The following is a 13,198-nucleotide window of genomic DNA, read 5'->3' on the forward strand; positions in this document are numbered from 1 at the left end:
TAGTAAGAGATAATAAATAATGGGCAAAATGAACCTAAACACCAACTGACAAAGGTAAAAGAATACCTGAGACCATCAGGAGGAGGGAAATACACAAAATAAGATCACACAAATTCCTACCTGGTTACTTGGATCTAGACCAGCATAAGAATTTCTTGAACTGCACCCAACTGGAGGTGTTGCCTCTCGAATGAACTCAGACATTTCAATCCCTCCACCAGGATCACTGTGGAGAGAAAATGAGAGAAAGAGAGTAACCATCATGTTTATACTTTTTTCAAGTTATACTATTTTTTTTCTATAAAGCCAAGAGGTTCAGATATTCAACAGGGCAAACAGCAAAAAAGAAAAAAAGAACAATCATTCTCCTTTATAATCTGATCATTTTAAACTATCTTAGAATTATATCACTACTTGAAAATATTTAAAACTCTCTTCCAAACTATCTACATCCAAACCAACATTAGAAACTGGCCTTAGCAATAATTATAGGATACAAAATATAGCACATATTTTATGCCATGTGCCATAAAAATAATCCAGCAAAGAAATGAGTTGCTTTTTGTTTCCCAAGAGCGAAGAGAAATTGGTCAATTTTAAACACAGAAAGTAATCAACCTTTACACTATCTGCTCTCTCCAAGCAGTCTGACTAAGCAGTGTGTCACAATGAGTATGCAGAGAACAGTCCTCCCAGCCAAGCTGCTACCTATAGCTGTATTTTTTCAAGTTAAAAGAATTTAACTGGGATACTACCTCAGTTCACAAAATTGGAAATCTAAGAATTTAGATTGTGTGTGTTAAAAAAGTAAAATGATGCTATATACTAACAACAGATATTAGAAGGACAAAAGAGAAACAAATACACACGAGGTTCAAAGAACTGAAGACGTTCATATGTAGTATTTAAGGATTAACGGGATCCTGAAGGGAAAAGTATCATACCAAATCTCAAAAAAAGTAGAAAACGCCAGAAATAAAATTTTTAGAACAATTCAGATCTAAAAGTTATAGCACTGCTTTTTGGCCAGTTCTTCATTCATGCTACTGGTATACAGAATAAGTACTCAAAATTTTTAGCTATTACCATCAAGGATAAATGCTCTAACATTAGAGCTGGAAACTACCGTGGACACTATTATAAACTATCTTGCCACCCAGCATGGTTATTAACAACAACATAAAACACCCCAAATTCTTCTCGTGAACTACCTTATCTCAAACTCTCATATGGTTTTAGATAATATTCACCTCACCCTCAGGTTTAGGGAAGCACTACTGACCAAAGCCAATCTACATAACCTAATCCCTTGGTCACTGACATCAAGTTCTAGAATAAATACATGACCTAAGTTTGGCTAGAATGAATCAGAACAGGGGTACTCTATTGTTGAGAGAGGAAGGTTCTCTGAATCTGTTTATCTTAATGGTGAGAAGACTGAAGCTATCATAACAACTTTATAAATATAAGGGGAAGAGCCTGCAAGAATCCAGCAAACGAAACGAGCACAACGCCTGGTGAAGAGAATCAGGGTAATGAAGTTATTTAAAATTCTGTATCTTGCCACATTTGAAGACATTCTTTCCACATAGACTTTTCAGTAATGTGAGTCATACATTCCTTCAAGCCTGTTTTGGGTGGGGTATTGTGACAGTAAGACTCAAAATAAGAGGCAAAATAGAATTCTTGTAAGTATACCGTCCATTACTAATTTGTGTTTATTGTTAAGAGTCTCATAACTATCAAATGCTTGCATAAGGAGTTCCTAACTCTACATCACTGACTCTAGTTAGCTAACTAATGTTCAATAATAAAAATTAGAATTCAAGAAAATTCTAACTTGCTACCCATTTATAAAAATAAAACAATGGAATTCATTTATAACTCATAAAACAAATCTGATGGCATATTCAATACACAAATGCCCATCTGTAAAAAAGTGGAACATACTAGTTTGTTATCTCCTAGGTATTAACTCATACAGGTTATATAGGTTAGATGAGAAATATATTTTTTTGAAAAATCTTAAGTATGTGTATGTGTGTCTACATAGATGGCTATCACCACACTGAATTAGTAATATTACGGTTAGCTCCATTGATACACATTCCCTAAGTCAGATTTCCCAGCAATCAGAAGTTCGAGAGCAAAGTAAAGTCTAAGGTATAAAGTATTCAATGCTACAGAAAAAAAGCCCTCAGTTTGCCTGGTTTCTATACATACATCAGGTGTATTGATATATAACAGTTAGATAATTCACATCAGACAATTTATACGTCTAAATTGTGGAAATCAGCAGTCTTTATTATGTTCCTAATGTTATTTATGCAAATATCACCAGTGAATCTGACAATATTTTTATCACCTCAAAAAGAAACCCCTTGAGTCATTACCTAACTAATCTTCTCAAACACCATCTCCTTCTTCACTCCCCCACTCCTTCAGCGATTACTAATCTATTCATTTCCTCTATACAGTTGCCAAATCTGGATATTTTATATAAGTGGAATCATGATGTGTGGTCTTTTGTGACAGGCTTTTTTCACTTAACACAATGGTTTCAAGGTTCATCCGCACTGTAGCATCTATCAGTGCTTCATAACTTTTTTTTTAAGATTTTTTGTTGATGCATACAGAACTGGGGCACAGGCCAGATGTTCAGAGACACCCCACTCAGAGACAGAGTGGGGTGCAGAACTGGCTGACTGACGAAGTACACTGCTGAGGGGAGCAGCAGGTGGGTCAGGAGAGGTCTGCCCGCCATGTGGATCACCTCTGGGGTGGGAATCTAACTCATACTGAAGTGGCTTTAGCTTCTCAGTGCTGTGCATTAACCTGCTTCATATCACTTTAATGGTTAAATGATATTCCACTGTATGGAATTTTGTTTATCCATTCATCGGTTAATGGAATCTCTTGCCTAGTTTTATATATCACTTCTGATAGTAAGCCCAAATGGTTATCATCTAAAATTTATTAATAAGAATAAAAACAATTTCTAAATATTAAAGAGTTATTAGATTCTAGTCATGGGGCATATGTTTCATCTGCATTTTCTCATTGAATCATCCCTAAAATCTGTACCCTTATTTTACAGATAAAAAAACTGACAATCAAAAGGTTTGAGTATCTGCCTATGGTCTGAGAGGACAATGTAAACTGAGTGACTGGTATACAAAGTTCATGTAGGTAGGGAGGAATCAAATAATGCCCACCTAACAATGCATCATCACATCTATTTTTTTCTCTCCCCATCCCACACTGGAATGTAGATATCATAAACTAAAAAGCTGAGACAAGACTTGAACACCAAGTCTATACAACTCAAAAGCCCACAATCTAAGACACCATTCTTAATTTCAATAAATAGGCACTGTATTCTTAATTTCAATAAATAGGCACTTCCCAGTTCAAATCCAAAGGTAAACACCATTATTGAAAGTGGAGTTTTTTTAACCTCAGGACTACTGACACTTTGGGGCACATATTTCTTGATTGTGGAAGACGACCCTGTGCACTGAATGATGGTTAACTGCATCCTTAACCTCCACTCACATGAGAACAAGACATACTCCCTGGTTGTGATAATCCAAAGTGTCCCCAAATATTGCCAAAGATATCTTGGGAGCCAAATTGCTCCCTGTTGAAAACAATGACATTGATCTAGAACTAGTGCTCATTGGTCAAACTGAGTGGCAAGGAGGTATTAAGGGAGCAAAAAAGAACGGGGGAAAGAATGAAATAAGTGTAAAATGGATTTTAAAAAGCAACATTTCTGTACTTCTCTCTCCTAGACAAATTCAGAAGTAGAACTTTTAGTTAGCTGTTGGTGTTCTATATGTAAACATGTAACATTAGCTAAAATATTACTAAGTAATACTTTCTTTATTAACAAGACTTGAAGATTACCAGCAAGGAAGATTTCAGCACATACCTGGAAAGTATAGTGGTTTACAATTCTCACAGAAGCAAAGTGGTCTACTGCAGTAAGCAATACACCAAACTCAGGGAATCTCTACTTTTATGCCTTAATTTCCCCATCTGTTAAAAAAAAAAATACCAGGTACAGGGAAAGGCAGAAAAGCAAAAGGGGTCTAACCTGAATTACAAAGGAGACTTCACCAATTTATTGATTACTAGTATTATTAACTGATTAGGCTCTAATCAGAAACCTCACAGGACTATTACAACACTAAATTTAAAAATCTAATCTAGATTACAATAATGTTCATAATACTGGGAATGAATAAAAACAAAGTCCCTAAAAAAAGGTTTTCCTTGAAAAAGAATTAGCCTAAAGTTTACCAAAATTTAGTTTATATGGATCCATAATTTACATGAAAAAAAAAAACAGAAAATATGGTATCTCAAAAATAGCTGTTTTCAAATCCTAAAATTTAATGTTAATTTCTTCTCCAAAACGTCAGAAATGTAATACAAAGAGTAGTGTTTCTGTAAGACTTAATAAATCTTCTGAATTGCTGCACCACTGTCAGTGAAAACCATAAGATTTAAGCAGCCCTACTGTATTTATTCATGAATACAACAAACTGATAGCTATAATGTAGTAAGCACAGTGAATGGCTCTGGAAATCAAAGTATTTATTTTCCTGATCATTTCTTTTCCTTGGAACAGAAAATGAAATTCACAAGTAGGAAGGCAGAGGAAAAGGGAAGTCAAAAGCAAAAACCTACAACAAAAATCTTATTTAATGGTAAAACTTAAAAACACACTTTTAGATTAGATGTACACCAACACTAGCAAACATGTGCTAGAAGTTACAACCAATGAAAAAGTTAAACAAGTATAGAACCAAAAAGAAATACAACTGTCATTGTTTATAGAAAATCAAGAAACAAACTTTAAAGCTGCATCACTAATAAGGAAATTTAATAAGATTAGTAGATACAAAATAAATCACTACATTTAAATGGAGGGAAAAATGGAAACAGTATTTTTAAAATTTTTTATACTAGAAAAAGTATAAAATGACTTGGTATACTTAACAAAAGCAATACAAACTTTTTAATTGAGAAATAAATAATAAACTTTTTAATTTACTAATAAATAATAAAAATAAATAATAATTTTTTAATGATTCAAGATTATAAAGATACTGATTCTGAACAGGGGAATCTACCTATGTAATGCAATTATCAAAAGAAATCCTAAGTTCTTTAGACTTTTCCCAGCAGCTTACATCAGAGAACCAAGACTAGCAAAGACAATTCTGAAAAAAGAACAAGATGGGAGATTTGCCTAACATCACTGAACATCAAAGCAGTGAGGACAGTGTGGTAAGAGCACAGGAAAAGACAACTAGAGCAGCAGACAGAAGAGGGAACAAGAAACATAATCAACAAGATAAAGAGAAAACGGCAGGTAACTGAGGAAAAGAGACTGTTCAACAGTAACCCAATTAATCAAAGAAAGAAGTAAGTCTCCAATTCCTATCTGACACTACAAATTCAAATAATTTCAGAGAGAAAAGAAATGTAAAAATGCAAAACTTTAAAAATGTAATACAGAAGACTACCCTTCTGATCTCCGTGTAGGAATTAATTTCTTAAAAAGACACAAAAATGCTTATTACAAAAAACTATTAACTCTCATTATATTAAACTGAAGAGTGTCTGATAATCATAGGAAACCTTAAGGACAGTAAAATGACAAGCCACAAAAAAATTAGGAAAGATGCCTGTATTTTATATAACCAATAAATGCGTAGTATCATGGTCAGAAAAAAAATTCTGTTAGTAAGAAAAAGATAAATTCAAAGAAAAATGAAATAAGGTATGAACAGACATTGAAAAGGACAGAAAACCTAAATGACCCACATTTGATAAGATGCTCAACCTGATTAACAATCAGAAGGTTTAATTAAAAGTCGCAATGAGACACATTTCACACTTACCTGAATGGCAAATTTTTAGAGTTTACTAATGTCAAATATTGAGAAGAACACAGAACACTTTTACACACCAAGGGTGTGTAAATGACTTTTACACACCAAGGGTGAGTGAGCAAATTAGTACAATCATTTTAGCAAGCAGCTTGGAATTACCTAATGATACTGAACGTGAAAAATCCCTATGACCAGCTTATACAGATATACACATGTGTACCAAGATGCACATAATAAGGTGTTATTAGAGCAAAAACAAAAAGAAAAACTTAAATAATCTGACTGGCTATCATAGAAGAATGGATAAATAAAGTCTATTCCCACAGCGGCACACACAACTGTAACTATAAATAAATGATAACTATAAGCACCAATAAGTGTAACTCTATAAAACACAACAATCTGCACACCGTAAAAGCCCTTCATATAGAAATAAATGCAGTATGATTCTCTTTGGGATGTCCTAAGGCAGACAAATTAAATAATGAATATTTAGGAACAGTTATAATGACTATGTAATACTAAAGAAAAGCAAGAGAATTATTAACACAAAATTCAAGTGACCAGTCCTGAAAGAAAAGGAAAAGACGAAATGGGAAGGGAGTGCATAAAGAGATTTCATAATGCTATTAGAGAGTAAGTAAGTACTCGCTTGATTACAATTTACTAAATTATAAATACAAATGATCTTTTGGGAAAGTACTACCCTTCACAATAAAAAAAAAATATGCTAAAAGAAAATGGAAAAGTAATCCAGTGATAGAATAATTAAAAATATACATGTAATATATATAATAATGAGAAATCAGGAGTGATCTGTTCTAAACACTTCACACATATTATCTCATTTATTTTTGTAATAATCCTACTAGAGCAAATAAGTACTATTATTTGCCTCCTCATTCAGACTAAGATTCCAAGGTACAAATTACTTAAGTAATTCTTCCAGGGTCCTACAATCAGGAAATTCAAGCTTTGGCAGGTAAGCACAAATCTATATTCTATTTACATAGAGGAAGAATTTTATAAAAGAAATATAAAAGACTTAAGAAATATGCAGAAATCATTGAAAAACTAAGATTTTCAAGACAAAAAAGTCAACTGAATAAATATGAATACCGTGTCTCTAGATGAGACCCCCTATTTCAAAAGTTGTGTTCTCTCCAATTTAATTACCATCAAAATTATAATGGAATTTTCTAGAAGATGAAAACACAAAGAGAAATTTCACAAAAAAGCTAAGTATATTCATGAGAATAATACAATAATATTGAAAGAAAATTATTGAAATGAGTTTACTATTAAACATATTAGATAACCATAAAAATGTTAAGCTATAAAGAAAAAAGAAATGGAGATCAGTGGAGCAGAAGGTAAAAAAGCACCCAAAACTGACATAAGTATCTGTGAACATGCTACATGAAAAAGAAATCATTTAAAATTACTAGTGGGGAGTGGAGAACGTAGTAGTAGGGAGGAAATGTAATATTCACTTCATGGTGTTGGGACTAACAAGCCTTAAAATACTACTTAGAATATTTTCAGACTGACTACAATCTGAAGAGCAAAAAAATAACACGATAAAATACTAAAAGTAAATACAGGTGAATATCTGTATAATTTGGGAGAAAAAATAATCTCATAAAACTTGATATCAAAAGTATAACAAACATTCATAGAATAGGCTACATGAAAATAGTGACATGATAAAATAAAATGCCATAAACTAAGGAAAAGTATGTGACAAAAATACAGTTAAGGTTCTTCATAAATAAATCTTATCCTAATCAATAGCAAAATACTAACCAAAAAAAAAAATCAACCAAAAAATATTCAATTCATAAAATGACAAAAATTATAGTAATATGGAAAAAAAATATCCGTACTTCACTAGTAGTCAAAAGACTGAAAATTTCAAACAAGTTATCTGCCACAGTTTTTTCTAAATATGAAATGTTCAATGGTGTCTAAAGTACAAAACAAAGGTCCTCAAACAACTAATCACAGTATAAAACATAAAATCTTTGAAATCTGTCACTGTACTGTATATTGAAAAACTTTACAATGGCTATAGATTTCTAATAATTCTACCTCTGCTAAATAATAACAAAAACTCACTTAAAATTTTAACATCCCAGTGATCTACTACTTAAGTTGAAACAATTCGAACAACTAAAAATATCTGAATTATAGAATAGCCACAAAGTGAATATAGTTATTCAAAGTAATACCATAGAAAAATGTTTTCTGTGTAATTATATAACTATTATTATTCTAAAGGTTATTTTAGTAATAAGGCTAAAGATATTGATTTAACCCTCTAAGTAGACCACTTAATTTTGTTGTGGTCTAACGTTACAGTGGGACAATCCACCTCTGTTTAAAGCCATATAAACAAGGCAACACAATAATTTCATTATTATATATATATGCATCTACATTGTTACAAAACAAGTGACAGGATTTCTTTTACCTGGGCCCATTGCTGTCTTTTCTCCTAGTTGAACAGTTGCCTTGTTCAGCTTTGGCTCGATGATCTGCGAAGTCATTTGCGTTCCTATCTACAACTTCTCCAGCATCAAGAGCTCTGTGGAGTCGATAGTTAACCATCTTCAAAACAATGAAAATAGCAGCTATTACAGGACAATAGACTGCTACTATAATCATGGAAGAAGGAAGAGCCTACAAAAGAGAAAATAAGTGTTTTTAAATACTATGTATTTTATTCAATTAGAGAAATCTATAACTAATAAACACATTCACATACAAAGCAACAATTACATCACCAGCAGTAACTTATAGAAGTGTAAGACTGCACTGCCAATACAGCAGTTACTAGTTACATGTGGCTAGTGAGTACTGAGATGTGGTTAGTCTGCAATCAAATTGCCCTAAGAACAAAAGAACTCTGGGTATAAAAATATTTCAATTTTGCCCAAAAAAGTCAGGAAAAAGTCAAAACTAGCAAGCTGACCACAGAACTGAAGCAAACAGCAAAAGAGGGGGCAGGGAAGAGGGAGGGACAAAACAGAGGAGGGGTAGACACAAAAGAAAATGATGCCAGTTCACTGGTGATACGGTGGCTATGGGGACCACAACAGTAAAAAAAACTTAATAAGAGAGAAAGAAATATGTCTCAACTTCCATATTGACTGTATGTTGAAATTATATTTAGATTATACTGGGTTAAATTATTAAAATTAATTTCACCTGCTTCTTTTCACTTATTTTTAATGTGGCTATTAGAAAATTTTAAATTACATCTGGCTCACATTACATTCCACTGGACAGCACTGGTACACAGTCCATGCCAAAAAGCTTCTAATACTACTGGAGAGTTAAAGTATCATATTACATAATACATATTACATAATACATGAATGTCAATATTGTAATCCAAATATACATAATCCCTGTTTATATGCTCTGCATAAATATTCTGGATTACAGAATATTGGAAGTTTTAAAGTTTTCATGAGAATAAACTTAAAACTACGACTACAAAACCAGATCAGGCGTGACAAACATCCAAAAACCAAATAACTTTTATTAAAAATACTTGAACACGGCCCTCCCTGGTGGCACAGCAGGTTAAAGCACAGCCCTAAGAAGCTAAAGCCACTTCAGCAAGAGTTCAATCCCCATCCTGGAGGTGACCACATGGCGCAACAGACCTCCCCTGACCTGCCCACTGCTCCCCTCAGCAGTGTACTCCCTCGCTCTGCCTGTTCTGCTCCCCACTCTGTCTCTGGTGAAGCCTCTCACTGCCCCTGTACCTCTGGACTGTACCCCAGTTCTGTATGCATAAATAAATAAATCATTAAAAAAAAAAACACTTGAACACTTAAAATTTGTACCCTGGCCAAAAAGAATATAGAACAGAACCAAGCAATAAACAGACAAACTGAAATAAGCCAGATACATCCTGGCATGAGGATTAGAAACCCATCACACTGAGAGTCAGTGATACAGATCTGAGTGCAGGGGTAGCAAGTTTGGAGACCACCCTACCCAGAAGTTCTGGCCTCAAGAGACATTTATTGCAGAAGCACAAGCTGTGTCCAGTTTTATGAGAAAAATCAGCCTGGCTGTCTATAGCTCTAGAGTCTGCATGTTCTCACAAGATTCAATTTCAAGCCTCTTGAGAATGAACCCCCAAAATGTGCTTGGAAAGGTAAGCTCAAATTGCTTGATAATGTAAAAGTGAAAAGGTCTTGGTGATGCAGGTAAGTCTAGAACACATGATAAAAGTTTTGTGCTTTTTTTTTTTAAGTTATTTGGGAAGGAGCAGAAAAGAGTACAGGGGCATATAGCAAGCCTATACCTTAATACTATTGTTTTGTGAAATGACAGAAAAGGTATATATTGTATTTTTAAATATTTGAATTAAAAATTCCTGCATATTGGCCCTCCCTGGTGGCACAGCGGGTTAAAGCACAGCACTGAGAATCTAAAGCCGCTTCCGCATGAGTTCGATCCCCGCCTGTCCCGGAGGTGACCATATGGCGCGGCAGACCTCTACTGACCCGCCCGCTGCTCCCCTCAGCAGTGTACTTCGTCGATCTGCCTGTTCTGTTCCCCGCTTTGTCTCTGGTGAAGCCTCTCACCGCCCCTGAGCCTCTGGCCTGTACCCCAGTTCTGTATGCACAAATAAATAAATCTTAAAAAAAAAAAAGTCCTGCATATTAACATCTAAAAAATTAAATTTGTGACCCCAATTTAAAATGTCACTGAATAACTGATTTGGGCTTATAACTTTAAAATAAAAATGTATCTAAAATTTTACAAAACCCATAAATACCAGGTTTAAAAGAACTAAATTCTTAGAAAGATCTGTCAGATAAGTGCTTTAAAGTGAGAATTGAATTTATAAATGCAATTAAAGAGATCTTAAGCCATATTTAGATCACTTAAAATATATTTGAGAGCCTTCAAAACAACTGGTAAAAATATTAATTTTAAAATCCTAATTTGCTTAATTCATAGCTTTAAAACTAGTACATTGTGCCTGGAACAACCTTTTCAAAGCAAGAACACACACACCGAAGTGGACAGAAATTTCAAAATAAACTCAAGTATAAACACATGAATACATGTGCTGCTTAGAACATTTATAAATATTCCGCATGATGCCAGTTACCATTATACATTCACACAAAAATAAGAATTGTTGGAGATTATTTACTTTAATAACTTCATTTCCAGACACTGAGACTTGCTAATAACTGTGAATGACAGCCAAGATCACCCATCCTAATAAAATTAAGCAAGGTGTATTATGCCTGTATCACTGTTATGCTCTAGTATATACTATACCAATTCCATTTTCAAATGTAAAGTGTAGTGAAAAATAAGTCAGAGTTCCATCATCACACAGAGTAGTCCATATTAAGATAAAAATAATTGATTATATTAAGTGGATAGAAAAAAGAACAGCCTTGACATATTCAGAGTGGTAGTCAAATTCAGTGGGAATGTTAATGGCCCCTCCAAATGGCAAGAGATAAAAGAGACTACTGAATATTGAATGATCTATCACATTTGCCTCTATAAAAAGCCAAAGATTATGAATGCTTAAAACAGATCTAAATAAACTTACTCATATTGTATTGCTAATAATAGTAAACACTGGAGTCCCAAGAAACACACTAAAACATACATAAGCTATTTGGTAAGCACAACATTCCTTTTAAAAAGCATAAAACAGGTAAACACTAAAATTAAAAACACAAAACACTGAAAAGATTAAAAACAAAAATGTAGTAGTGTATTTCACTATGCACAATCATAGTATCAGATGATTAATATCTGTATTTTCTATTCACACTACAAAAGTTACCTCTTTGCTTTACACCATGTGGTTAGATGGGTAAGCCCTGCCTGTAGTTACTCTCAAGGTTTCTAGGTGATAGAGGACAGCCGTGCTGTGACAGTTTGACTTCTTCCTTCTCCCAAAAGGGTTTTGTAAAAGTGCATAGACACACAGGTTTTCTCTACTTGTATTACTTCATTGCACTGCTCCCAGCACAGCTGACACTATTCGCATGAAATCACCAATACATCATAATCCCTCCCCGCGACTGTCCTGCACTAATACTACAAGAAAATTTTAAATGGTAACTGTCTTTACATGGCTTCAATGACCACCTAAAACCAAACACCAACAAAAACTACAAACTAGGTGGCATCTATTACTCAGTTCTATGAAGCTGACAACAAGAGGGCAAGCCCAGCAGTATTTACTATTTCCTTTTACACCAGCGACGTGTTTCTGAGAAACTCAGAATTCTATTTAGCAAAAAGCAGCTGCTCATGGGAAAGTAAATTCTTTCTCTGAAAAAAAGATTTTTTTTACAAGATAAAGCTATTTCCCTATTAAAAATACAATTTTTGTATTTCACTTAACTATTCTCATTAAAATGTCTGTTTTGAATTTTTGTGGCAAGTACTTATGAATCATAAAAAAACCAATACTTGAAAAAGTACTAGTATTTCCAAAAGGACACACTTCATCTTTGCAAGTTACAATATTTTAATACAGCTGTCACCTTCAAATTAATGTTAATACACCAAGTGTATTAACTGCCCTCTGGTAGTAAAAGCCAATCTATTGCCTCTTTACATAAATGTCTACCTATACGTATAAATTACCCACATAGAAAGGCTAGTTTGGATGTCTTTCCTAGGACACCACAAACAGTGGAAAGCGATATGAAGGTGTAGCAGATGGTATAATACTGATAGACAAACAAGGCTCTCATGAAATAAGCAGAAAGGTTACAGCACTGCAAGCTAGGACCAAGAAGTCATCACCAGCTTCCAGAATTTTTCAATACATTTTAAACAACTATTTATCTCATAGTTCCATATATCAAAGCTTCTAACATTAAAACAGATAACACAGGTATTTTTCATTTCTATTATGCTAGTCAGCTTCTTGTTTTTGAGTTTTGCTTATTATGTAACCACACACAGATATTCAAACCAGTTCAATTAGAAATCAGGAGTCTGTAATTTAAACATTAACATTAAACATTAACAAAATAGCAGAGATCACCCATAACTGGAGCCAAGGCTATGAACACCCCTCCCCACAAAAAAATTTTAAATAAAATCTTAGATTTTTATTTTTTTAAGATTATTTATTTTGCACAGAAGAACTGGGGTGTAGGACAGAGGTGCAGGGGGTGAGAGGGTTCACCAGAGACAGAGTGGAGAGCAGAACAGTGGATCTGCTGAAGTACACTGCAGAGGGAGCAGCAGGCGTTGAAACTGGAGAGTCTGCTGTGCCA

The 13,198-nt window shown here is 33.8% G+C and overlaps 1 protein-coding gene across 3 annotated transcripts in view; it reads right to left on the bottom strand.

Annotated features, from left to right (window-relative positions):
• The window catches only part of PCNX (pecanex homolog (Drosophila)), a 143,592-nt gene that overhangs the window by 102,730 nt on the left and 27,664 nt on the right, over positions 1-13,198 (bottom strand). For all 3 annotated transcript variants that reach the window (XM_012724520.1, XM_012724521.1, XM_012724519.1), the window contains exons 2-3: positions 8,380-8,588; positions 121-226 (exon numbers count right to left, since the gene is read on the bottom strand). In XM_012724520.1, the coding sequence (XP_012579974.1) occupies positions 121-226; positions 8,380-8,588 (315 nt within the window). The remainder of the gene's footprint in view (positions 1-120; positions 227-8,379; positions 8,589-13,198) is intronic.

This window comes from Condylura cristata, unplaced genomic scaffold, assembly GCF_000260355.1.
Source record: "Condylura cristata isolate star-nosed mole 26May11 unplaced genomic scaffold, ConCri1.0 scaffold00013, whole genome shotgun sequence".
Classification (NCBI taxonomy): domain Eukaryota; kingdom Metazoa; phylum Chordata; class Mammalia; order Eulipotyphla; family Talpidae; genus Condylura; species Condylura cristata.